This window comes from Conger conger, chromosome 16 (assembly GCF_963514075.1).
Source record: "Conger conger chromosome 16, fConCon1.1, whole genome shotgun sequence".
Lineage (NCBI taxonomy): Eukaryota > Metazoa > Chordata > Actinopteri > Anguilliformes > Congridae > Conger > Conger conger.
In genome coordinates this window covers 33,841,303-33,867,835 of record NC_083775.1, presented here as the reverse complement: position 1 = coordinate 33,867,835, position 26,533 = coordinate 33,841,303, and the positions used below count along the sequence as shown (strand labels likewise).

Below are 26,533 nucleotides of genomic sequence, written 5' to 3'. Positions count from 1 at the left end.
TATTAATCTTTGTAAACTGGAGAGAGGACATTTCTTTTCAGTGCGTGGTGGTTAATGGGCAGCTGAAACCCCTCTGCAAGGTAAATACCGATTTTCCCTGAAAGTGAGGATCAGGACAAATTGCTGGATTCAGCAAGTCGTGATATATCTAAGCTGAGTCAACTGCTGTGGAAGCTAGTTTTTTGCAATTCTTTGGTCAGAATTGTTGGATTCGTAGGCTATGATCTTATTTATTGACGAAAATGAGACAAGCCAGCCAGGAGTCTAACCGAGAATCTTCAGATCCGTAGTCAGACGCGTTATCCATTGCGCCACTGGCCCTTGCCATCTGCGTCATTTGTGGCCAGACAACAGACCCTGTTTGGCCACAAAATTGTTCTGTGCAATGTGGCTCTTGTCTGCTAATTTCCTTCCCATTCTTGGTGCAAATACAACCTGTGATTGCCTATGCAAAACAAATCTAGGACAATAAAATACACTGTCTGCTCAAATTGTTAAGTGACAATTTTATGTGAATTCTCTGAATTTTGTATAGAAAGTGGAACTATTAATCTTTGTAAACTGGAGAGAGGACATTTCTTTTCAGTGCGCGGTGGTTAATGGGCAGCTGAAAACCCTCTGCAAGGTAAATACCGATTTTCCCTGAAAGTGAGGATCAGGACAAATTACTGGATTCAGCAAGTCGTCATATATCTAAGCTGAGTCAACTGCTGTGGAAGCTAGTTTTTCGCAATTCTTTGGTCACAATTGTTGGATTCGTAGGCTATGATCTTATTTATTGACGAAAATGAGACGAGCCAGCCAGGAGTCGAACCTAGAATCTTCTGATCCGTAGTCAGACGCGTTATCCATTGCGCCACTGGCCCATGCCATCTGCTTCATTTGTGGCCAGACAACAGACCCTGTTTGGCCACAAAATTGTTCTGTGCAATGTGGCTCTTGTCTGCCAAATTCCTTCCCATTCTTGGTGCAAATACAACCTGTGATTGCCTATGCAAAACAAATCTAGGACAATAAAATACACTGTCTGCTCAAATTGTTAAGTGACAATTTTATGTGAATTCTCTGAATTTTGTCTAGAAAGTGGAACTATTAATCTTTGTAAACTGGAGAGAGGACATTTCTTTTCAGTGCGTGGTGGTTAATGGGCAGCTGAAACCCCTCTGCAAGGTAAATACCGATTTTCCCTGAAAGTGAGGATCAGGACAAATTGCTGGATTCAGCAAGTCGTGATATATCTAAGCTGAGTCAACTGCTGTGGAAGCTAGTTTTTTGCAATTCTTTGGTCAGAATTGTTGGATTCGTAGGCTATGATCTTATTTATTGACGAAAATGAGACAAGCCAGCCAGGAGTCTAACCGAGAATCTTCAGATCCGTAGTCAGACGCGTTATCCATTGCGCCACTGGCCCTTGCCATCTGCGTCATTTGTGGCCAGACAACAGACCCTGTTTGGCCACAAAATTGTTCTGTGCAATGTGGCTCTTGTCTGCTAATTTCCTTCCCATTCTTGGTGCAAATACAACCTGTGATTGCCTATGCAAAACAAATCTAGGACAATAAAATACACTGTCTGCTCAAATTGTTAAGTGACAATTTTATGTGAATTCTCTGAATTTTGTCTAGAAAGTGGAACTATTAATCTTTGTAAACTGGAGAGAGGACATTTCTTTTCAGTGCGCGGTGGTTAATGGGCAGCTGAAAACCCTCTGCAAGGTAAATACCGATTTTCCCTGAAAGTGAGGATCAGGACAAATTACTGGATTCAGCAAGTCGTCATATATCTAAGCTGAGTCAACTGCTGTGGAAGCTATGTTTTTGCAATTCTTTGGTCACAATTGTTGGATTCGTAGGCTATGATCTTATTTATTGACGAAAATGAGACGAGCCAGCCAGGAGTCGAACCTAGAATCTTCTGATCCGTAGTCAGACGCGTTATCCATTGCGCCACTGGCCCATGCAATCTGCTTCATTTGTGGCCAGACAACAGACCCTGTTTGGCCACAAAATTGTTCTGTGCAATGTGGCTCTTGTCTGCCAAATTCCTTCCCATTCTTGGTGCAAATACAACCTGTGATTGCCTATGCAAAACAAATCTAGGACAATAAAATACACTGTCTGCTCAAATTGTTAAGTGACAATTTTATGTGAATTCTCTGAATTTTGTCTAGAAAGTGGAACTATTAATCTTTGTAAACTGGAGAGAGGACATTTCTTTTCAGTGCGTGGTGGTTAATGGGCAGCTGAAACCCCTCTGCAAGGTAAATACCGATTTTCCCTGAAAGTGAGGATCAGGACAAATTGCTGGATTCAGCAAGTCGTGATATATCTAAGCTGAGTCAACTGCTGTGGAAGCCAGTTTTTTGCAATTCTTTGGTCAGAATTGTTGGATTCGTAGGCTATGATCTTATTTATTGACGAAAATGAGACGAGCCAGCCAGGAGTCGAACCTAAAATCTTCTGATCCGTAGTCAGACGCGTTATCCATTGCGCCACTGGCCCATGCCACCTGCTTCATTTGTGGCCAGACAACAGACCCTGTTTGGCCACAAAATTGTTCTGAGCAATGTGGCTCTTGTCTGCTAATTTCCTTCCCATTCTTGGTGCAAATACAACCTGTGATTGCCTATGCAAAACAAATCTAGGACAATAAAATACACTGTCTGCTCAAATTGTTAAGTGACAATTTTATGTGAATTCTCTGAATTTTGTCTAGAAAGTGGAACTATTAATCTTTGTAAACTGGAGAGAGGACATTTCTTTTCAGTGCGTGGTGGTTAATGGGCAGCTGAAACCCCTCTGCAAGGTAAATACCGATTTTCCCTGAAAGTGAGGATCAGGACAAATTGCTGGATTCAGCAAGTCGTGATATATCTAAGCTGAGTCAACTGCTGTGGAAGCTAGTTTTTTGCAATTCTTTGGTCAGAATTGTTGGATTCGTAGGCTATGATCTTATTTATTGACGAAAATGAGACAAGCCAGCCAGGAGTCTAACCGAGAATCTTCAGATCCGTAGTCAGACGCGTTATCCATTGCGCCACTGGCCCTTGCCATCTGCGTCATTTGTGGCCAGACAACAGACCCTGTTTGGCCACAAAATTGTTCTGTGCAATGTGGCTCTTGTCTGCTAATTTCCTTCCCATTCTTGGTGCAAATACAACCTGTGATTGCCTATGCAAAACAAATCTAGGACAATAAAATACACTGTCTGCTCAAATTGTTAAGTGACAATTTTATGTGAATTCTCTGAATTTTGTATAGAAAGTGGAACTATTAATCTTTGTAAACTGGAGAGAGGACATTTCTTTTCAGTGCGCGGTGGTTAATGGGCAGCTGAAAACCCTCTGCAAGGTAAATACCGATTTTCCCTGAAAGTGAGGATCAGGACAAATTACTGGATTCAGCAAGTCGTCATATATCTAAGCTGAGTCAACTGCTGTGGAAGCTAGTTTTTCGCAATTCTTTGGTCACAATTGTTGGATTCGTAGGCTATAATCTTATTTATTGACGAAAAAGAGACGAGGCGGCCAGGAGTCGAACCTAGAATCTTCTGATCCGTAGTCAGACGCGTTATACATTGCGCCACTGGCCCATGCCATCTGCTTCATTTGTGGCCAGACAACAGACCCTGTTTGGCCACAAAATTGTTCTGAGCAATGTGGCTCTTGTCTGCTAATTTCCTTCCCATTCTTGGTGCAAATACAACCTGTGATTGCCTATGCAAAACAAATCTAGGACAATAAAATACACTGTCTGCTCAAATTGTTAAGTGACAATTTTATGTGAATTCTCTGAATTTTGTATAGAAAGTGGAACTATTAATCTTTGTAAACTGGAGAGAGGACATTTCTTTTCAGTGCGCGGTGGTTAATGGGCAGCTGAAAACCCTCTGCAAGGTAAATACCGATTTTCCCTGAAAGTGAGGATCAGGACAAATTACTGGATTCAGCAAGTCGTCATATATCTAAGCTGAGTCAACTGCTGTGGAAGCTAGTTTTTCGCAATTCTTTGGTCACAATTGTTGGATTCGTAGGCTATGATCTTATTTATTGACGAAAATGAGACGAGCCGGCCAGGAGTCGAACTTAGAATCTTCTGATTCGTAGTCAGACGCGTTATGCATTGCGCCACTGGCCCATGCCATCTGCTTCATTTGTGGCCAGACAACAGACCCTGTTTGGCCACAAAATTGTTCTGTGCAATGTGGCTCTTGTCTGCTAATTTCCTTCCCATTCTTGGTGCAAATACAACCTGTGATTGCCTATGCAAAACAAATCTAGGACAATAAAATACACTGTCTGCTCAAATTGTTAAGTGCCAATTTTATGTGAATTCTCTGAATTTTGTCTAGAAAGTGGAACTATTAATCTTTGTAAACTGGAGAGAGGACATTTCTTTTCAGTGCGCGGTGGTTAATGGGCAGCTGAAAACCCTCTGCAAGGTAAATACCGATTTTCCCTGAAAGTGAGGATCAGGACAAATTACTGGATTCAGCAAGTCGTCATATATCTAAGCTGAGTCAACTGCTGTGGAAGCTATGTTTTTGCAATTCTTTGGTCACAATTGTTGGATTCGTAGGCTATGATCTTATTTATTGACGAAAATGAGACGAGCCAGCCAGGAGTCGAACCTAGAATCTTCTGATCCGTAGTCAGACGCGTTATACATTGCGCCACTGGCCCATGCCATCTGCTTCATTTGTGGCCAGACAACAGACCCTGTTTGGCCACAAAATTGTTCTGTGCAATGTGGCTCTTGTCTGCTAATTTCCTTCCCATTCTTGGTGCAAATACAACCTGTGATTGCCTATGCAAAACAAATCTAGGACAATAAAATACACTGTCTGCTCAAATTGTTAAGTGACAATTTTATGTGAATTCTCTGAATTTTGTATAGAAAGTGGAACTATTAATCTTTGTAAACTGGAGAGAGGACATTTCTTTTCAGTGCGCGGTGGTTAATGGGCAGCTGAAAACCCTCTGCAAGGTAAATACCAATTTTCCCTGAAAGTGAGGATCAGGACAAATTACTGGATTCAGCAAGTCGTCATATATCTAAGCTGAGTCAACTGCTGTGGAAGCTAGTTTTTCGCAATTCTTTGGTCACAATTGTTGGATTCGTAGGCTATGATCTTATTTATTGACGAAAATGAGACGAGCCGGCCAGGAGTCGAACTTAGAATCTTCTGATTCGTAGTCAGACGCGTTATGCATTGCGCCACTGGCCCATGCCATCTGCTTCATTTGTGGCCAGACAACAGACCCTGTTTGGCCACAAAATTGTTCTGTGCAATGTGGCTCTTGTCTGCTAATTTCCTTCCCATTCTTGGTGCAAATACAACCTGTGATTGCCTATGCAAAACAAATCTAGGACAATAAAATACACTGTCTGCTCAAATTGTTAAGTGCCAATTTTATGTGAATTCTCTGAATTTTGTCTAGAAAGTGGAACTATTAATCTTTGTAAACTGGAGAGAGGACATTTCTTTTCAGTGCGCGGTGGTTAATGGGCAGCTGAAAACCCTCTGCAAGGTAAATACCGATTTTCCCTGAAAGTGAGGATCAGGACAAATGACTGGATTCAGCAAGTCGTGATATATCTAAGCTGAGTCAACTGCTGTGGAAGCTAGTTTTTCGCAATTCTTTGGTCGCAATTGTTGGATTCGTAGGCTATGATCTTATTTATTGACGAAAATGAGACGAGCCAGCCAGGAGTCGAACCTAGAATCTTCTGATCCGTAGTCAGACGCGTTATCCATTGCGCCACTGGCCCATGCAATCTGCTTCATTTGTGGCCAGACAACAGACCCTGTTTGGCCACAAAATTGTTCTGAGCAATGTGGCTCTTGTCTGCTAATTTCCTTCCCATTCTTGGTGCAAATACAACCTGTGATTGCCTATGCAAAACAAATCTAGGACAATAAAATACACTGTCTGCTCAAATTGTTAAGTGACAATTTTATGTGAATTCTCTGAATTTTGTCTAGAAAGTGGAACTATTAATCTTTGTAAACTGGAGAGAGGACATTTCTTTTCAGTGCGTGGTGGTTAATGGGCAGCTGAAACCCCTCTGCAAGGTAAATACCGATTTTCCCTGAAAGTGAGGATCAGGACAAATTGCTGGATTCAGCAAGTCGTGATATATCTAAGCTGAGTCAACTGCTGTGGAAGCTAGTTTTTTGCAATTCTTTGGTCACAATTGTTGGATTCGTAGGCTATGATCTTATTTATTGACGAAAATGAGACAAGCCAGCCAGGAGTCTAACCGAGAATCTTCAGATCCGTAGTCAGACGCGTTATCCATTGCGCCACTGGCCCTTGCCATCTGCGTCATTTGTGGCCAGACAACAGACCCTGTTTGGCCACAAAATTGTTCTGTGCAATGTGGCTCTTGTCTGCTAATTTCCTTCCCATTCTTGGTGCAAATACAACCTGTGATTGCCTATGCAAAACAAATCTAGGACAATAAAATACACTGTCTGCTCAAATTGTTAAGTGACAATTTTATGTGAATTCTCTGAATTTTGTATAGAAAGTGGAACTATTAATCTTTGTAAACTGGAGAGAGGACATTTCTTTTCAGTGCGCGGTGGTTAATGGGCAGCTGAAAACCCTCTGCAAGGTAAATACCGATTTTCCCTGAAAGTGAGGATCAGGACAAATTACTGGATTCAGCAAGTCGTCATATATCTAAGCTGAGTCAACTGCTGTGGAAGCTAGTTTTTCGCAATTCTTTGGTCACAATTGTTGGATTCGTAGGCTATAATCTTATTTATTGACGAAAAAGAGACGAGGCGGCCAGGAGTCGAACCTAGAATCTTCTGATCCGTAGTCAGACGCGTTATACATTGCGCCACTGGCCCATGCCATCTGCTTCATTTGTGGCCAGACAACAGACCCTGTTTGGCCACAAAATTGTTCTGTGCAATGTGGCTCTTGTCTGCTAATTTCCTTCCCATTCTTGGTGCAAATACAACCTGTGATTGCCTATGCAAAACAAATCTAGGACAATAAAATACACTGTCTGCTCAAATTGTTAAGTGACAATTTTATGTGAATTCTCTGAATTTTGTCTAGAAAGTGGAACTATTAATCTTTGTAAACTGGAGAGAGGACATTTCTTTTCAGTGCGCGGTGGTTAATGGGCAGCTGAAAACGCTCTACAAGGTAAACACCGATTTTCCCTGAAAGTGAGGATCAGGACAAATTGCTGGATTCAGCAAGCCGTGATATATCTAAGCTGAGTTAACTGCTGTGGAAGCTATGTTTTCGCAATTCTTTGGTCACAATTGGTGGATTCGTAGGCTATGATCTTATTTATTGACGAAAATGAGATGAGCCAGCCAGGAGTCGAACCTAGAATCTTCTGATCCATAGGCAGACGCGCTATCCATTGCGCCACTGGCCCATGCCATCTGCTTCATTTGTGGCCAGACAACAGACCCTGTTTGGCCACAAAATTGTTCTGAGCAATGTGGCTCTTGTCTGCAAATTTCCTTCCCATTCTTGGTGCAAATACAACCTGTGATTGCCTATGCAAAACAAATCTAGGACAATAAAATACACTGTCTGCTCAAATTGTTAAGTGACAATTTTATGTGAATTCTCTGAATTTTGTCTAGAAAGTGGAACTATTAATCTTTGTAAACTGGAGAGAGGACATTTCTTTTCAGTGCGCGGTGGTTAATGGGCAGCTGAAAACCCTCTGCAAGGTAAATACCGATTTTCCCTGAAAGTGAGGATCAGGACAAATTACTGGATTCAGCAAGTCGTCATATATCTAAGCTGAGTCAACTGCTGTGGAAGCTATGTTTTTGCAATTCTTTGGTCACAATTGTTGGATTCGTAGGCTATGATCTTATTTATTGACGAAAATGAGACGAGCCAGCCAGGAGTCGAACCTAGAATCTTCTGATCCGTAGTCAGACGCGTTATACATTGCGCCACTGGCCCATGCCATCTGCTTCATTTCTGGCCAGACAACAGACCCTGTTTGGCCACAAAATTGTTCTGTGCAATGTGGCTCTTGTCTGCTAATTTCCTTCCCATTCTTGGTGCAAATACAACCTGTGATTGCCTATGCAAAACAAATCTAGGACAATAAAATACACTGTCTGCTCAAATTGTTAAGTGACAATTTTATGTGAATTCTCTGAATTTTGTATAGAAAGTGGAACTATTAATCTTTGTAAACTGGAGAGAGGACATTTCTTTTCAGTGCGCGGTGGTTAATGGGCAGCTGAAAACCCTCTGCAAGGTAAATACCGATTTTCCCTGAAAGTGAGGATCAGGACAAATTACTGGATTCAGCAAGTCGTCATATATCTAAGCTGAGTCAACTGCTGTGGAAGCTAGTTTTTCGCAATTCTTTGGTCACAATTGTTGGATTCGTAGGCTATGATCTTATTTATTGACGAAAATGAGACGAGCCAGCCAGGAGTCGAACTTAGAATCTTCTGATTCGTAGTCAGACGCGTTATGCATTGCGCCACTGGCCCATGCCATCTGCTTCATTTGTGGCCAGAGAACAGACCCTGTTTGGCCACAAAATTGTTCTGTGCAATGTGGCTCTTGTCTGTTAATTTCCTTCCCATTCTTGGTGCAAATACAACCTGTGATTGCCTATGCAAAACAAATCTAGGACAATAAAATACACTGTCTGCTTAAATTGTTAAGTGACAATTTTATGTGAATTCTCTGAATTTTGTCTAGAAAGTGGAACTATTAATCTTTGTAAACTGGAGAGAGGACATTTCTTTTCAGTGCGCGGTGGTTAATGGGCAGCTGAAAACCCTCTGCAAGGTAAATACCGATTTTCCCTGAAAGTGAGGATCAGGACAAATTACTGGATTCAGCAAGTCGTCATATATCTAAGCTGAGTCAACTGCTGTGGAAGCTAGTTTTTCGCAATTCTTTGGTCACAATTGTTGGATTCGTAGGCTATAATCTTATTTATTGACGAAAAAGAGACGAGGCGGCCAGGAGTCGATCCTAGAATCTTCTGATCCGTAGTCAGACGCGTTATACATTGCGCCACTGGCCCATGCCATCTGCTTCATTTGTGGCCAGACAACAGACCCTGTTTGGCCACAAAATTGTTCTGTGCAATGTGGCTCTTGTCTGCTAATTTCCTTCCCATTCTTGGTGCAAATACAACCTGTGATTGCCTATGCAAAACAAATCTAGGACAATAAAATACACTGTCTGCTCAAATTGTTAAGTGACAATTTTATGTGAATTCTCTGAATTTTGTCTAGAAAGTGGAACTATTAATCTTTGTAAACTGGAGAGAGGACATTTCTTTTCAGTGCGCGGTGGTTAATGGGCAGCTGAAAACCCTCTGCAAGGTAAATACCGATTTTCCCTGAAAGTGAGGATCAGGACAAATTACTGGATTCAGCAAGTCGTCATATATCTAAGCTGAGTCAACTGCTGTGGATGCTAGTTTTTCGCAATTCTTTGGTCACAATTGTTGGATTCGTAGGCTATGATCTTATTTATTGACGAAAATGAGACTAGCCAGCCAGGAGTCGAACCTAGAATCTTCTGATCCGTAGTCAGACGCGTTATCCATTGCGCCACTGGCCCATGCCTCGTGCTTTATTTGTGGCCAGACAACAGACCCTGTTTGGCCACAAAATTGTTCTGTGCAATGTGGCTCTTGTCTGCTAATTTCCTTCCCATTCTTGGTGCAAATACAACCTGTGATTGCCTATGCAAAACAAATCTAGGACAATAAAATACACTGTCTGCTCAAATTGTTAAGTGCCAATTTTATGTGAATTCTCTGAATTTTGTCTAGAAAGTGGAACTATTAATCTTTGTAAACTGGAGAGAGGACATTTCTTTTCAGTGCGCGGTGGTTAATGGGCAGCTGAAAACCCTCTGCAAGGTAAATACCGATTTTCCCTGAAAGTGAGGATCAGGACAAATGACTGGATTCAGCAAGTCGTGATATATCTAAGCTGAGTCAACTGCTGTGGAAGCTAGTTTTTCGCAATTCTTTGGTCGCAATTGTTGGATTCGTAGGCTATGATCTTATTTATTGACGAAAATGAGACGAGCCAGGCAGGAGTCGAACCTAGAATCTTCTGATCCGTAGTCAGACGCGTTATCCATTGCGCCACTGGCCCATGCGATCTGCTTCATTTGTGGCCAGACAACAGACCCTGTTTGGCCACAAAATTGTTCTGTGCAATGTGGCTCTTGTCTGCTAATTTCCTTCCCATTCTTGGTGCAAATACAACCTGTGATTGCCTATGCAAAACAAATCTAGGACAATAAAATACACTGTCTGCTCAAATTGTTAAGTGACAATTTTATGTGAATTCTCTGAATTTTGTCTAGAAAGAGGAATGATTAATCTTTGTAAATTGGAGAGAGGACATTTCTTTTTGGTGGGTGGTGGTTAATGGACAGCTGAAAACCCTCTATGTGGAAAATACCTATTTTCCCTTAAAGACAGTATCGATACAAATTGCTGTATTCAGCAAGTAGTGATATATCTATGCTGAGTAAAATATTACAGAAGCAATGTTTTCACAAATCTTTTGCTCACAATTGTTGGATTCCTAGGCTAAGATCTTATTTATTGACAAAAATCGGACATGTCAGCCCGGAGTCGAACCTAGAATCTTCTGATCTGTAGTCAGATACGTCACGCATTGCGCCACTGGCCCAAGCCGTCGGCGTTGTTTGTTGCCAGACAACAGACCCTGTTTGGCCACAAAATTGTTCTGAGCAATTTGGCTAATTTCCTTCCCATTCAAGAAAGTGGAACTATTAATCTTTGTAAACTGGAGAGAGGACATTTCTTTTCAGTGGGTGGTGGTTAATGGGCAGCTGAAAACGCTCTACAAGGTAAACACCGATTTTCCCTGAAAGTGAGGATCAGGACAAATTGCTGGATTCAGCAAGCCGTGATATATCAAAGCTTAGTCAAGTGCTATGAAACCTAGAATCTTCTGATCCGTAGTCAGACCCTGATTTGCCACTACATTTTTCTAAGTGTTACACCTGGTGTTGACATTGAAATGACACTGATGTACAAAAGTTAGTTCTTACATTTTTCCTGGCAACGATACCCTTTGCACTCAGGGGAAGTAGGCACAAACTTTTGGAATAGAGTCTTCTATTTCACGTCAGGCAGTTGGGTTACAGTAAGAGGCAAGCATGGACTTTGTGCGGTTCTGTCAACCGGTGTTTTGTCCTTATTTCCTTTTCCTAAAAACGTTGGTAACTTTCTTTGAGCTGCACAAGCCCTCAGTTCACTCTCCTTCTGTACCAGAAACCCATTTCTTGCTCTCTTCATTTACTTGCTTGAGTGGCCCCATGCTTTGCCTTGCATTGCCCCCTACTGCTCAGAGTACACGCAGCTACTCCCTGTCATTGCATTAATCCTGATTTTTTTTCTCACCGAAATTCTTGCAGGTCCTACATAAGCAATGAGGCTCTTGACTCCTAATTTCCCTCCCAGTCTTCTGCATATACAACCTCTGATTCCCTATGCAAATCTGTGAGGTCAGCATGGTGGCTGGCTGTTCAGTCTCTGGCTTTGCGTGTCACACCTCTACACCTGCTCATTGGTGTTCCTGTCCCTGGTCTCCTTGGGTTGCTCAGCACCCTGGTATCAGGCTACAGGCTCCAATTTGGACCAAGTGCCCTCCCAGGGGATTGTTCTTTCAGTTCTGAGGGACGGATCTCTTCAGCGGAGATATGGGAATCAACCTATTTCTTGATGGCAAGTAGGAGGAGGGTTTCTGGCCCATCCTGAAGCTGTCGTCTGAGGTGCCTGCCCCCTTGGAGTCTGTGCTGGCCCGTTTCGGCAAGCAGGGCCTGACTTTGTATCGGGAGGAAAGTTGCCTTATGCCTTTGAGTATAGCGACTTATCTCGGCTTAGGTTGGATTCAACCATGATGGGAGTCTCCCTGACAAGAGCTGCCAACAACTCTGGGTAGGACATGAATTAAAAAAACTGGACCACATCTGGAGATGCTGGGGATAGAACCCAGGACCTCATACATGCATAGCAAGCTCTCTGCACTGAGCTACTGAGTCTGATATTACTTACTCATACGTAACCGAAAATATTCAACATTCCTTAAACATTTCCTCCTGCCAGTTATGCTGTCCCATGATCTGTTTAAGCTCCCAGAAAGTCACCCCATCTTTATTTTAGTCACAAAATGTTACCGCTTTTTTATATAATTGCTTTCAACAACACAACACAATAAGCAGTGTGTACATTGGAATGTTTTTTTTTTCTTCTTGCATCACAATTTTTTCCATAATGTGATGTAAGAAGGTATATCATCAGACCCTACACCCCTGCCAGACCTCTTTGTTCAGTCTCCACAGGCCACTTGGCACCTCCCCCTCTCCGAACTTCCACCTCATGGTCACGACTACTCTCTGTTCTGGCTCCACGGTGGTGGAACAAACTCCCCTTTGAGGTCAGAACTGTAGAATCTCTTCCCATCTTCAAGCGCAGACTGAAGACGCACCTCTTCAAGCAGCAACTCTCCCTGTCCCTCCCTACCTCCCTGTAAACCTTAATTGTTGACTTTCTGTGATTTACTTGTGTATCAGGAAGTTTAGTTTGGCTAGGTAAGCAGTGTTTGGCTAGTTAAGGGGTTTGTTCATACATTTGCGTGTTGCGGTTTTAAAATAAATAAATAATCAAATAGGCCCTCGTCCTTATCTTTGTTGTGCAGGTAGCAGTTGAAATTGTACTTCCCTCTAGGGTCTTTCAATGCACTTATCCCTGGTTTTGGGTTTGCACTTTGTTGCACATCGCTCTGGATAAGAGCGTCTGCCAAACGCCATTAATGTAATGTAATAATGTTAATAATAATCTAAAAACGAAAGGTATTAACATAAAAATTACGCCTGTTAACATGTTGGGATAACCGTTGTGGTTGGAACGAAAATCAGGATACACAGGGTTCACCCAAGACAGATTTTGGGAACAACTGTTGAAAGAGGTTTTCTTTTATTTTTTATTTTTATTTCCATGTAAAAATTTGGTCAATTAGCGGATGCTTTCAGCTAAAATGACTTGCCCAAGCTGCAGTGCCCGTGCATTTCTGCAGAGGGCTCTGTTGCCCCAGTCGCAGTACTGTGTTCTGAATGTGCATTTGCAGCTTGTGTAATACTTGTTGGAATTCTGTTTGTTTGTGGAGCACCCACACTCCTTCACCCCTTAGCAGCTGAGCTGTACCACGCGGTGCATTCCACTGTGTTTATCTGTAGAATTAACATGAATTTTGTCCCAGTTTTTGTGAACTGTTTACTTGGATGTTTTGCGTTTGAAGCAGTTCACACAGGCAGTTTAACGCAAACCAAAGCATATGAACACTAAACTGAGGGAGAGGACACGGAGACATGGAGGAGAGGCATAGATCTTCAGCTGTTTTCATCACTCTGAGTATGATGAATACGATTTGTGTTCCCAAAACAAGCAGAATACAGTGCGGTAAAAGAAAAAGAATTTGAACAGTCCATTTTTTGTTTTTTGTTGTAGTTTAGGGTCTATCCTCCAGCTTTTAGTTTGAGGGTTTTTGTGTTGGGGGAGATGTGTCAGAACTACAGCCGTCTTTATACATTGTTTATACATCGAGACCTGGCTGTCCGGTCATTCCATTACATTACATTATTGGCATTTGGCAGATGCTCTTATCCAGAGCAACGTACAGTTGATTAGACTAAGCAAGAGACAATCCTCCCCTGGAGCAACACAGGATTAAGGGGCCTTGCTCAAGGGCCCAACAGCTGTGCAGATTTTATTGAGGCTAACACAGGGATTAGAACCACCAACCTTGCATGTCCCAGTCATTTAACATAACCACAACGCTACAGGGCACAACACTACAGGGCACCCCTTATGCACGCCTGCACTCATGGCCTTATGCAAGAGGCACACGTGCTCCTCGTAACCCTGGGCCCTGCCCAGGCCTGCCACGCCCATCGGGCAGATTCCACTGCCTTCACCCCGCAGGGCCACCAGTCTCAGGGGCTTCGACTGAGGCACCCAGCTGTCCCAACATTACATAACTAGGCACTCAAAGGGGCATATCTCTCAACACGATGACAGGTTGTGCACACACACACACAGACGCAGACGCACACACACGCGCACACAGACGTGATTTATCTTCCCTCTCTCCTGACAGCAGCCACCTCTCCCCTACGTGTGTCCGCCGCCACAAGCCCCATGGTTACGTCCGGTCTGTAACCTCCTCCTCTCTCACCCTTTCTCTCTCCATCCAGGTCTTCTCACCCCTCTCTTTAACTCTGGCTATGTCAATGTTGAATGTCTCCTTTTCTCTGTTTCTCTATATGCCCTGTTCCTGTAGTCTTTGTGTGTGTGTGTGAGAGACAGAGTACAAACTAATAAATGTGTCACTCACGCATTTTACATTTGATTTTGAAAAGGGGTGGACTGGTTTTACGTCAGCTTCTTTTACGAGAAGGAGCTACTACACTGCTGACTAACCTAAAGTACGTAACCTAAGCTCTTCCCTAAAAGGAGTGGTTGTGTGTCTAACGTATAGTATGCAGGTAGGTGGAATGAAGGAAGAAAGAATCTGGCTGGAGATCAAGTGGCTGGTGCAGTTCTCACCACTTTCGTTGAGGGACTGCCCCAGCCGGTAGTTTTCAGAAGTTCAAAGTTTGGTTTATATTTCAGCGTTGAATACTCAATATCAAACAAACAAACCCAAAAAGAACTTGGTAGCCACCAAGCAGCATTTCAGGCCTGCAGCAACTGGATCCATCTATCCAAGTCTGTGAAAAACATGGGACGGGGCCCCCCAAAATGGGCCTGTTTCTACCCTCTCCCCGGACTGCTCACAAAATGGCCTCCTCTCAGTCAGAATAGAAAACTAAGTTCGAAAATGTGTTTGAAATATTTCTGACTATAGCCTATTTATCCTCCCTTATACTTCCATTCATCTGTCAGTCTCCCCATCTCATTCCAGTCTCTCTCCATCTCTCTCTCTCTGATTGTTTTATTGAAAATAAATATATTTTTAGATACTGTCAAAGCCTGCAGAAAGTCACATAAATATTCATTTAAATACATTTTAACATTTCAAATTTTCGATAAAATTTTTTTTTTTGAATATGTTCAATGTCTGATGAAATCCTCCATTCCCTGCTTTGTCCTTCCCTGTCATCTCCTGATCTATCCTGTATAACTCTGCCCTCATCTCCCCCTCTCTGACCCCCCCCCCCCACTGCTCTCATCACCCTCCAGCTGCTGTTACGCAATCCCACAGTGAGACAGATAACAGCGCTGAGATTACCGTATCACCCCCTCAACTTCCCAAAAACAGAAGCTCAAAACCTCCTCAGGGACTGGAAAAAAAAATTTCAGGGATTGAATTTGTCAGAGACTCACAGCTGATTCAGCTCAATCAGTCTCAGAGTCAGAGCTGATTGGCTGAAGAACGCTTGCATGCTAGGCATCCTGTTCTCCATACCTGGCAGATGGATCATCCCTAAATGATGACTGACAGGCCCGTGCTCACCATCAGGTTCTGGCAATATTTAATTTTGATCTGGTGTGATAAGAGAGGTGCGTTTGCCTTTTTAGAAGGTGTGCTGAAGTATATCTGTGCAAGCTTTGAGAAACGTGAGCAGGTCATGACATTTCACTGAAAAGAACGGCAGTTCATACCACTGTCACTTTCCAGGGCACAGGGAATGTCATCCATGAATATGCAGTCACACGGACAGGCTCAGATACGCACATGTACACACAAACATACACAAAAAACTTGTGTTGTTTTGTCATTACATTCATTTACATGTTTGTGCCTCAGTATTTGTGTGTGTGAAAGATAGAGAGAGGGAGAGAGAGAGATAAATATTAGGTTTATGTAATGTAAATGAGCATGCATCAAAGGTCAGAACGGTTCATTATGCTTGTAAGCAACGTGTCACTGAGGGAAAGAGAGGTGCTGTCAGGTTCGCAGCCAGACAGTGGGTTACTGTGGTGGACATGGGCCAGTGAGTGACAGTAAGTGATAGAGGGGGTCGTGCTCTATGTCAGTTTTCCAGGTGAGTGGTTACCCGAGACCTCTGTGAGTGATCTGGGTCTGGTCCGGCTGTCAACGAGGCCTTAAATCACCCCGGAGAATGGCCCGGGGCCATTCACTGGTTTATATTATTCCTACAATGTGCGTTTATCTATGTGTGTGTGTGTGTGTGTGTGAGGTGTGTGAGTGAACTACTACCACTAGATGTACCACTAAATGAAAAGGTAATATAAATGGCTTTGCTAGTATTGGTAAAGTGTCACACTTATATATCACATATACATTTTTTATATTTTCAAGTATTTGTAATTGTGCATTTTAGCCATGAATTGCCATTTAGTCGATACGTAGTTGAGGAGAACATAATTGAACATAACTAATGGAGTCCATCTTGTTGAGCTATGTCTGGGGACTCAGCGACGTGTTGATCGGTTGCCCTACTGTTCAGGACTGTATGTCCGGGCAGGGGACTGACGTGGAGTGCTACTGAAGCTCTGTCGGTACAGAATGTTTATCGGCACCGCTGAGAGCGCTGCTTCAATTCCATCGCCATTTAAAGGCTCCTCCTTTGTGAGTGCGCGTGTTTGTGCTAATCTGACTGTAGGGTTGTGGATGTTCCTCTACATACTGATAGGGATTAAGTTGAACAGGTGATAGGGACTGGTGGGGCATTGTTTGTGTATCGGGGAACTTGGCGACTGCTACGCTTGCCCACACCCCTGCACCAAAGGGGGGGGGGGCAGTGGAGAGGGAGATGGTGTCAAGTGTCGGTGCACACTGGGGGCCTGGGATGAGGCCATAGTTTGGAAATAGTGGCTGGGTGTGTATATAAGCTGGGTACCGCTGCCCATACAGCACACAGACAAAGGACCGCTCCAGAGCCACACACAGACGGACACCCTCCGCAGAAAATCAGGCTGTATTTCCCTTAGTTGGACAGACACACAGACGGACACCCTCCACAGAGAATCAGGCTGTATTTCCCTCAGTTGGACAGACACACAGACAGAATGCAGGCGACTGAGAAGCCTGTTGGCGGGGCTGAGGGCTCGGCGCTGAGCTGCAATGTGTGGGAGGAGAATAAGGATAGGGGCGAGAGCTACAGCGCAGACTGGCAAAGTGTTGGACTAAAGACCCAGCCCCAGGACAGGTGAGTTTCCACTGCTGTCACATTACACTGCTGTTACTATACACACACACACACTACCACATTACACTGCTGTTACATTACACTGCTGTTACTATACACACACACACACTACCACATTACACTGCTGTTACATACACACACACACACACTGCCACATTACACTGCTGTTACACACACACACTGCCACATTACACTGCTGTTACACACACACACTGCCACATTACACTGCTGTTACACACACACACACACACACTGCCACATTACACTGCTGTTACACACACTGCCACATTACACTGCTGTTACACACACACACACACACACACACACTGCCACATTACACTGCTGTTACACACACAATGCCACATTACACTGCTGTTACACACACTGCCACATTACACTGCTGTTACAAACACGGATACATGAGACTATAACAAACACACTGCGAACACAATGCTTTAATATATCCACACTGTCACATTACTCTATTAAACAGTATATACAGAATTTAGAGCTATTACTCATCCACACTGTCACATAACGCTACTACGTACATATTCAACACATAGTCTACATATCATGTGTAATTTACGCTTAGCGGCTTTGAATTTTGTACTGACAAAGTGTCCAATATTGGCTCTTATTAAGAAAGGCCAAGATGGCGTAAACGCGATGGTCTCGATGAGTCTCACTCTGCCTCTCTCCCTGTCGCCGCCCTGCAGCCAGACGGTGAATGCGATCGACGATTCCCGCCGCGAGTCGTTCTGGCGGCAGTGGGAGACCCGGCCGTTGGTGCAGGGCTGCCCGTCGGGGGCGATCCGGCTGGGCACCGTGGAGCGGGGCCTCCGGGAGCACCAGCAGCTGCCCTACAGGAACACCCTCCCGCTGCCCATCTTCAGCCCCGCCGAGCTGGGCCTCCGCCTCGGCCGCGGCGCCCCCCACCTCCCGGAGGACCTCCGCCCCTTCGCCACCCCGGACGGGTCCTGCGCGGCCAAGAGGTCCGTGGGCGACATCATCAAGGACCTCCCGCCTGCCAAGCCCACCAGGATGGAGTTCGCCAAAGGCGCCCAGTCGCTGGGCCGCTCCATGTCACAGGAGGCCCAGAGAGGGTGAAAAAAGAGGGAGAGAAAGAGTGGGCTGAGATAGAGGGGGGAGGAGCGATAGGAAGAGGCACGCATTGGAGAAACGATGGAAAGTTGTGTCAAGGATAGATAGAAAATTGCACGATGTATTGTGGGCGTACAACCCATCCAATCGGGGAGAGTATGGAATCATGCATGCAGATATCTCAACAACTGCTATTTTTTTGCCCAAATATTATTTTCTCACAGGCGTTAAGAATCAGTTCGTAGAACTTCCTCCACCATCGAGCGTGAGCATAGCTGCAAGCCACAGTGAATGCCTCGCTGTTCTGTAACGGAACGCAGCCTTGCAGCTGTTCGTCTAGCCGAGCTTGCTGCTGACTCCGGAATCGGCTATGATGTCAGACTCTCTAAACGAATCTCTCAGCTTGTTCTGGCTTTGCCATAGGCAAGTCTGGGGCTCAGGATTGGCATTGGCCCTTCATGGCTATTGTGGTCGCCGATTTCTGTGGAGAAATTACATTATAAAGTTTTGTTATTCTGGGGTAGCTGTTAATGTCTGCCCAACTGCTTCCTCTAGACCAGCAGTGCACAGCAAGGGCAAGTCCGCTTCAGGATTCTCAGGATAATGATTTAATTAGCTAAATAATGTCTTGAGCAGACATTTGTATATGCACCAGCGACACCTGCAGACTGCACGTGTATCCTAAAGATTGTACTGTGCTCAAGTACAGGAGTTAACCAACATAATTTCTAGAGCTGTCATAAAAATAAATTAAGCAATTGCTTGGAACAAAAACCAGCCTGCAGACCGGCCCTCCAGAAACTGAGTTGTGCACCCCTGCTAGACTTTCTAGAGAATTCCAGAATGACTGGGTGGCAGCATAGGGCATTATTTTGGGCTGATCAGAACTTGGCTCTTCGTCAGAGAGAGCCCGTGTGACCCTGTATCAGAAGGGGTGTTGGATTGCTCTGTGTGACAGTAAGTGCACTTGGCCCCTGTCCCTTCTTGTTTCATAAGCTGGAATGTCCAGAATGTTCCAGAACAATGCCAATGGCGTTAGTGGAGTAGAGGGAGAGGGGAATCGAAAGGCGAATTCCACCCAAAAGCGATGATAGAACTCACCATTGTATCATTGTTGCTTTTGAATTGCAGAATACTGAGTAATGGTGACAAGAAAGGTTTGGAGTCTTTTGTTTAAAGTGAACTGCGGCCTCCTCTGCAATTCTTTATTTGGGCTGACATATTATGTCAAACCTTAGAAATTAGGTAGAAAAGAGGACCGACAGATTTAAGTGATGATTTTTGGTTGCAGTTCCCCATTTCAAATCACCAGTTTGGCCCAGTCCAATGTACTTCTTGGACGCACTTGGATATCTTTTGTCTATAGCATGATTGCTACACTTTATGTAAAAATGGATAAATCGTCATTGTGGATCTGTTTTGATCAATTAAGTTGAAATGTTATCCCAGATTGTAACATTTTAATTTTACAATAAACACGTGTGTCTGCACACTTTTGATTGTAAGTCATGTGTCTGTTGTTTGTGCTCCCTGCAGTGACTCGTTTTTATTCTTGGCCAACAGCCTTACTTACGGAAACTTGCTCAATATAAACTCAGTGAGCACTTTATTAGGTAGACCTGTACAACAGCTTGTTAAAGCAAATATTTAATCAGCCAATCATGTGGCAGCAACTAAATGCATTAAAGCATTTTTTTCAGACCAAATGTCAGAATGCGGAAGAAATGTGGCTTTGACTGTGGAATGATTGTTGGTGCCAGGGTTGGCTGATCTCCTGGAATTCTCTAGAGTTTGCAGAGAAACACAAAAAACATCCAGTGAGCAGCAGTTCTGCAGGCAGAAACACATTCTGACAAGAAGGGCCAGACTGGTCGAAGCTGAGAGGAAGAGCATCTCTCAACACACAATGTGCCAAACCTCTAAGTGGATAAGCTACAGCAGCAGAAAACTTAAGTCTAAAAAAATAAGTCCTCCTCAGTGCTCGTTGAGCATAAATCTTTTCACACCATCCATTTACACACTTAGAGACTTACTAACGCAATTGAAATGGAGCAACTTGCTCACGTGTACAGATCAGACCTACATCACACTCAAAACTAATTTTCTTAAAAACACAGGCTCCCAGTCCCTTGGAAAGACACAGTTGTGTGAGTGAATAATGCCTGTGTTTTATTTTCCATGAGACAGGATTATCTCTGCTGTTCAGAGCTGTGCGATTTATGTGTGCTTTGCTATGCAGCTGTCGTACAGATCGATTTCACTGCAAACCTCGGCTTTCAGAAGTCCCACCTGTCACTGCTGCGGCTTGCCCACAGCCCCCCTGTTTTCCCACATGCCCAAAGGCCTCGCCCATGTATACCTCCCCTGACTCAAAGCACCATCACAATACACCTCCCCAGTCCCTCTGTGGATTACAGCTCGTTGGTGGAGTAATTTTAGTTCTCAGCTCAGCACCCAGTTACATAAAGTACATCTCCCATTCCTCCTTCATTTCTCCTGTATTAATCCCCCTGTTCACAGGCCATACAGAACACAGCGGTGACACATCCAAGTCAGAACGCAACAACGACTCTGCGAAATGCTATAACGGACAGATTTACGTTAGCCTCTGCTAGGACAGCACCAACGGGTTTCAGTCTGCTCTAGCTTGCCGCACGGCAAGGCATGCTCACAAACACAACAATTCATTGTCGCTTTTATTTTTTGCAGCTTTGTGTGTCTATTGGAGGAAATGTCTCTACCACTGCATAGCTAACGTAGCTTTCCCCTTCAGCAGTTCAGGGAAGTTTGAATAGCCCGATCAATCAAAAGGAGGGGCAGAGTTGGGGTGTTCACCTGCTTATGTTTTAATCTGCCGCTACGCCACAGATTGGGGTGCGGCTCTTTTTTTTTGTTGCACAGAATAGACTGGCTTTTTTACCAAGAGGATTAATGTTATCTATAAACCGGAGGCAAGACACTCAGCTTTTCAACTGAAAAAAAGCGATGTGGGGTTTAATGCCCCTTTAACAGAAGTGTAGGCATGGTTGCTGCTGCAGAAATCAAAGCCAGCCTTGGGTCAAAACCCTGTGGACTTCAGAGCCAGTGTCTTCAATACAAAACACCAGAGCTGGAGTCCAGGGGTCAGAAAGGAAACTTCTGCCACATGTTTCTTTCACACATGACATCAGCCAGCTGATTTCAGTAATTAAGACATCACGGTAATGGCATTTGGCAGATGCTCTTTTCCAGAGTGACATACAGTTGATTAGACTAAGCAGGAGACAATCCCCCCTGGAGCAATGCAGGGTTAAGGGCCTTGCCCAAGGGCCCACCGGCTGTGCGGATCTTATTGTAGCTATACGTGATTGAACCAGCAACCTTGTGGGCCACAGTCATGTACCTTAACCACTATTCTCCAGGCCATGCTACAGTTCCACCTCCTGGCTGAAGAATTCTGTGAATTAGCAAATCCAGGCGATGTCGGGGTCAGCACACTTGCCTACTATTCAGTATAAAGCTTGTATGCTCAACAGTAGGCAAGTGCCTCAATTCGAACACGGTCCAGAATGAAGAATGAAGATCAGAGTACTCACACAGAACATCGCCGCTTTACAGACAGTGACATCTAGTGGCTGAAAATGAGTATAAATTAAATCAGATTGACAAAAGTAAAGTACATTTTTAGTGAAGTCATATGGTTTAATTATGCCAAAAGAATGCACCTAGCCCTATACATAACACATTCAAGAAAACTACAGTGAGAAAGAATTCCAAAAATGCCAGTGTCTTTTTTTCTGCTGTAGAATGTGACAATAAATAATACTAATAATAATACTAATAATGATACAGTTACCACATTGCCATTATAAAAAGTGCGTAAGTAGTGTTGTTGTAAGAAGCAATGGTATACTCTAACGGCTAAACTATCAATGCATGAATTGCATATATTCTTTCTCTTTTGCATGGCTGCTTTTTTAAAGGATGATATCACTGAAATGTGACATTATCACTGGACGGTGGGACTGAATGCCACTGCAGTGCTGTAATCTGTGACCTTTGACCTCTGTTCCACGTTTCTCAGAGCTTCCTCTCTGCGTCATAGTACTCTATAAAGAGAAAAGAGTGAAGACCTTCATAATCCCACAGACCCTGAGATACAATGAGATGCTACCTGACATCTGCTCTCAACCTGAAATTAGCTGATATCTGATATCTATTTCCTAGGCACTAACAATATACTGATATTGTAGGTGTGTAACATATTATATGGCAAAGTGACACAACCATAAGTTTTTACACATATTTTTTTGACAAAAGTGTCGTTAAGAATCCTAGAGCTCACATATGATCATTAGATATCACTAACAGTACATTTTACATTCACATTTTAGTCATTTAGCAGACGCTTTTAATCCAAAGCAAAAGTCATAATGGAAATGTTTTTCATAATATAGTATAATAATCTAGTTCTTAATTTAATTGAATGTATACTGGATAGGATTGTGAGGATTTTTCCGGAAGAGACGAATTGACATTTGGGAGTGGACCACACGTTCCAGAGTTTTAGATAGAAAGGGAAGAAGAGTAACAGGCCGGTAGTTGTTCGGACAGGGAGCAGGGCATAGTGCCAGTAGGCCTATTGATTTGTGTAATCCGGGAGGTTTGGGTGTGGGTGTCGGTGGTCGGGCACCTGCGGCGGGGGGGATGTCAGCTCCCACAGTGCCGGTGGCACTGGGCGGGGGTGGGGGTGGGACAGCCCTCCTGTAAGAACAACGTGTGAATGAAACCAGTGTCTCTCCTGCTGGACACTGAAATAAATGCTTCATTCATAAACCAAAATAATTGTCACACCTACTGTATACTTTTGGGGTTTTCTCAATTGAAAGTGTACACATTTTGTAGGTTCTTTCAAATTTTTGCCTGAGCCTCAGACTTGCCTATGTCAAAGCCAGAACAAGCTGAGAGATTATTTTAGAGAGTGTGACATCATAGCTGATTTTAGAATCTGCAGCGTGCTCGGCTCAACGAACAGCTAAAACATTTTTTTGTAGGTATGTTATTATAACTCAATTGTCTCTATTTTTCATATAACTATGTTTTGTGCATGTCTGTCTATAGGAGTGGCCTGTAGTGTAGCGGTTAAGGTAAATGACTGGGCCAGGCAAGGTTGGCGGTTTGAATCCCAGTGTAGCCACAATAAGATCCGCCTTGAGCAAGGCCCTAACCCAGCATTGCTCCAGGGGAGGATTGTCTCCTGCTTAGTCTAATCAACTGTATGTTGCTCTGGATAAGAGCATCTGCCATCTGCCATCTGCCAAATGCCAGTAATGTAATTTAACATGAGCATCATTGCAGCAGTTGTATAATGAATAGCCATTATAGTTGTCTATTAGTTTGGGAACTGGACTCAGGGGGTTGTCACTCAAAGGTTGCAGGTTTGATTCCCAGGTGGAAAGCGCACTGCCACTGTGTCCCTAAATTACTTGAAGCCATTCACCTGAATTACATCAGTAAATATCTGCCTGTATGAACGGACTGTGTGTGTAAAAAAAGCGGTATTTACGAGCCTTTTTGAGGATGGGATCGACATCGGCTCAGGAGGTTAAAGCAGTCATCAGGCAGTCAAAGGGTCTGCCGGTTCGATCCCACCCTGGGTGTGCCAAAGCATCCATGAGCAAGACACCTAATCCCCCATTCCTCCTGAAGAGCTGGTTGGTGCCTTGTTGCCAATTGTTGGTGTGTGAATGGGCAACAATTGTACAGCCGTCCTGAGCTTTGGACAAAGGTGCGATATGAACACAAACATTTAGCATTTATAAGTGCTGTTGCTAAATGGTTCCATGTATTCCCAGTCTGAAATGCAGGGACACGTATGTAAATAGATGGCATTTATATAGCGCTGTACAAATGATGCTTCTCATTTACCCATTCATACACACACACCAACGGCGATTGGCTGCCATGCAAGGCACCAACCACCTCATCAGGAGCATTTGGGGGTTGAGTTTCTTTGACAGACCCAGGGCAGGATCGAACCAGCAACCCCCTGACTGCCAGACGACGGCTCTTCCCGCCTGGTCAAACATTAACACACGGGTGATAGGCCGCGGTATGTGTGTGCAGGTGTGCCTTTTCACCTGTCCCTGCGGGAGGAAGGGCCCGGGTCCCGGTGCTCGGCCGGGTCCTGGTAGATGATGGTGGGCTGGGGGTGGGGTTGGGGCGGGGGGATCCAGGCGGGGTAGGACGGGAGCGAGGCAGGGGGGTAGTGGTGGTGGAACACCTCAGGGTCCTCATCCTCCACAATCACTGGGTATCTAAAAACCTAAGTCCAGAATCAACACTCAAATCAGATCTCAAGTCAAATCTCAAATCAAGTCTCAAATCTCAAATCAAGTCTCAAATCTCAAATCACATCTCAAATCTCAAATCAAGTCTCAAATCTCAATCAAATCTCCCCTCTCCAGTCAACCTGTTTCTCTCCAGATTGGGGGAGCCCATGGATGAGCACAGCTAACATTAAAAGGGAACTCCAGCCAAATGCCTTTAGTTACTACAGGGAAAAGCTGGCAGTACTGCTGGCGTTCTTTGCAACCTGATAGTTATATGATTGATTATGGTCACTGATTGGCCACACGGTACAGTCTCCAATGTTAATTAAACTCTGACAAAGTACATTTGAGTCCCATAAGAACCATATGACTTATTGACATTACTGACAGATTTGGGTATGACAATATGCATTAACAAAAAGTAAATCAAGTATTTTAGTCTTATATTTAGGCTTAAAAGTCTTATTCGTTTTTGCTAAATAACAACGATATTGCTAATGCAGAGAGACATTTTGACTCATTTCCACATTTGCCAGTGTTGTAAGAACATTTCACTTGTTAAGCAAGCAAATATTTCCTGCTTGAGAAAAAAATAAGATTAAGCCACATTACAAAAATAAGATTAAGCCATATTACAAGACTAAAACGCTTAAGACATACTATTTGTTTCCTCCCCACAATAATTATTTCCTGTCATTTCATATCATTGCACTCATCAGACATGGAAGGTATTAAGCTGAATGCCTGTTGCAGATACAGATAGTGACAGCTCCTTACAATTCAGGAGCTGTGACTGCAGTTGAATAAAAGAGCTACACGCACAGAGATCTGAGTTTAGAGGAAGCAGAACTATCAGCTCTTCAGGAGGACTTGGTCAAAGTGGAGAGGAGGAACATCTTTAGAGAGAGCATGAGGTGGCTATGTGGGCGTGGCGTACCTCTGGGGCGGGTGGCGGGGGCTGGCCGTGCCCGAACGCACTGAGGGCAGACATGGTCATGTTGTTCATGATGACCTGGTGCATCTGAGCGTTCTGGATCATCATCAGCTCCACCAGGTCTGCCACACACACACACACACATACACACAACCATGAGAAATTAGCTCAAATTCCATAGATATGTGTGTTTCTTAGCATCCTATATAGAATGTTGCACCCCCCCATGGCACACACATACACACCAAACCCACACACACACACACACACCATGGAAAACTAGCTCATAGATATGTCTGTTTTTTACACTGTACATAAAGCACACTATATATATGTGGCAAACCCCCAAGGCACACAGAAACTCATTGAACACACACATTTACGCACACGTACTTACACACACACGTCTGTATACATATTATCAAACATGAGCACAAAGATGCACAAACCACACACACTGCCTGTTCTAATAATCTGAGTACAGTCAGTGACTGACAGACTCCCCTACCTTCTCTCACGTGTCCTGGGCGAACAGCAGGTCCTGGAGGTGGCATCGCTGAGGGAATCTGCTGTATCACAGTGGTGGGTTGCTGGGGAACCTGGGGAGCATTAATGGAAAGAGTGGTAACCCCTTAAAGGTATTTCAGCAACCAGTACCATGGTATGATCTAATACCACCAGCGAACTGCACTCACCGGCCACTTTGTTAGGCGAATATCCTGCTCCTCAAAACAGCGAATCATGTGGCGGCAACTCATAATATAAAACATGCAGACCTGAACAAGTTAAAGTTTTTGTTCAACCGAACATTACAATGGACGAGACGCGTGACCTCAGTGACATGGTGGTGTGATTGTTGGTGCGAAACACGGTGGTTCCAGCATCTCAGTGACAGCCGCCGTCTTGGGACCTTCATGCACTAAACTCTCTGCCGTTCATACCCAAGTACAGTTTGAGGCGGTTCTGTGGCCAAAAATGTCTTGTCAACAGGAAACG

At 43.9% G+C, this 26,533-nt stretch overlaps 2 protein-coding genes and 6 non-coding genes across 8 annotated transcripts; 1 reads left to right on the top strand and 7 right to left on the bottom strand.

Annotated features, from left to right (window-relative positions):
• Nucleotides 1-793: 793 nt before the first annotated feature.
• On the bottom strand, nucleotides 794-866 carry trnar-acg (transfer RNA arginine (anticodon ACG)). The gene has a single exon. It is a non-coding gene; the product is annotated as a tRNA-Arg (tRNA).
• Nucleotides 867-1,883: 1,017 nt separating this feature from the next.
• On the bottom strand, nucleotides 1,884-1,956 carry trnar-acg (transfer RNA arginine (anticodon ACG)). The gene has a single exon. It is a non-coding gene; the product is annotated as a tRNA-Arg (tRNA).
• Nucleotides 1,957-2,428: 472 nt separating this feature from the next.
• On the bottom strand, nucleotides 2,429-2,501 carry trnar-acg (transfer RNA arginine (anticodon ACG)). The gene has a single exon. It is a non-coding gene; the product is annotated as a tRNA-Arg (tRNA).
• Nucleotides 2,502-5,698: 3,197 nt separating this feature from the next.
• On the bottom strand, nucleotides 5,699-5,771 carry trnar-acg (transfer RNA arginine (anticodon ACG)). The gene has a single exon. It is a non-coding gene; the product is annotated as a tRNA-Arg (tRNA).
• A 1,562-nt stretch (nucleotides 5,772-7,333) lies between these two features.
• Nucleotides 7,334-7,406, bottom strand: trnah-aug (transfer RNA histidin (anticodon AUG)). The gene has a single exon. It is a non-coding gene; the product is annotated as a tRNA-His (tRNA).
• Nucleotides 7,407-10,058: 2,652 nt separating this feature from the next.
• On the bottom strand, nucleotides 10,059-10,131 carry trnar-acg (transfer RNA arginine (anticodon ACG)). The gene has a single exon. It is a non-coding gene; the product is annotated as a tRNA-Arg (tRNA).
• Nucleotides 10,132-16,918: 6,787 nt separating this feature from the next.
• On the top strand, nucleotides 16,919-19,763 carry LOC133115313 (telethonin-like). The gene is made up of 2 exons (XM_061225164.1): nucleotides 16,919-17,188; nucleotides 17,908-19,763. The coding sequence occupies exons 1-2, from the start codon at nucleotides 17,049-17,051 to the stop codon at nucleotides 18,296-18,298; spliced, it is 531 nt and encodes a 176-aa protein (XP_061081148.1). The 5' UTR covers nucleotides 16,919-17,048; the 3' UTR covers nucleotides 18,299-19,763.
• A 2,588-nt stretch (nucleotides 19,764-22,351) lies between these two features.
• Nucleotides 22,352-26,280, bottom strand: LOC133114180 (proline-rich protein 29-like). Its single transcript, XM_061223349.1, has 6 exons — nucleotides 26,233-26,280; nucleotides 26,046-26,136; nucleotides 25,541-25,659; nucleotides 24,412-24,596; nucleotides 22,965-23,035; nucleotides 22,352-22,380 (listed from the first exon to the last, which is right to left on the bottom strand). Exons 1-6 carry the CDS (start codon nucleotides 26,278-26,280, stop codon nucleotides 22,352-22,354), a joined length of 543 nt encoding a protein of 180 aa, XP_061079333.1.
• Between the last annotated feature and the right edge of the window lie 253 nt (nucleotides 26,281-26,533).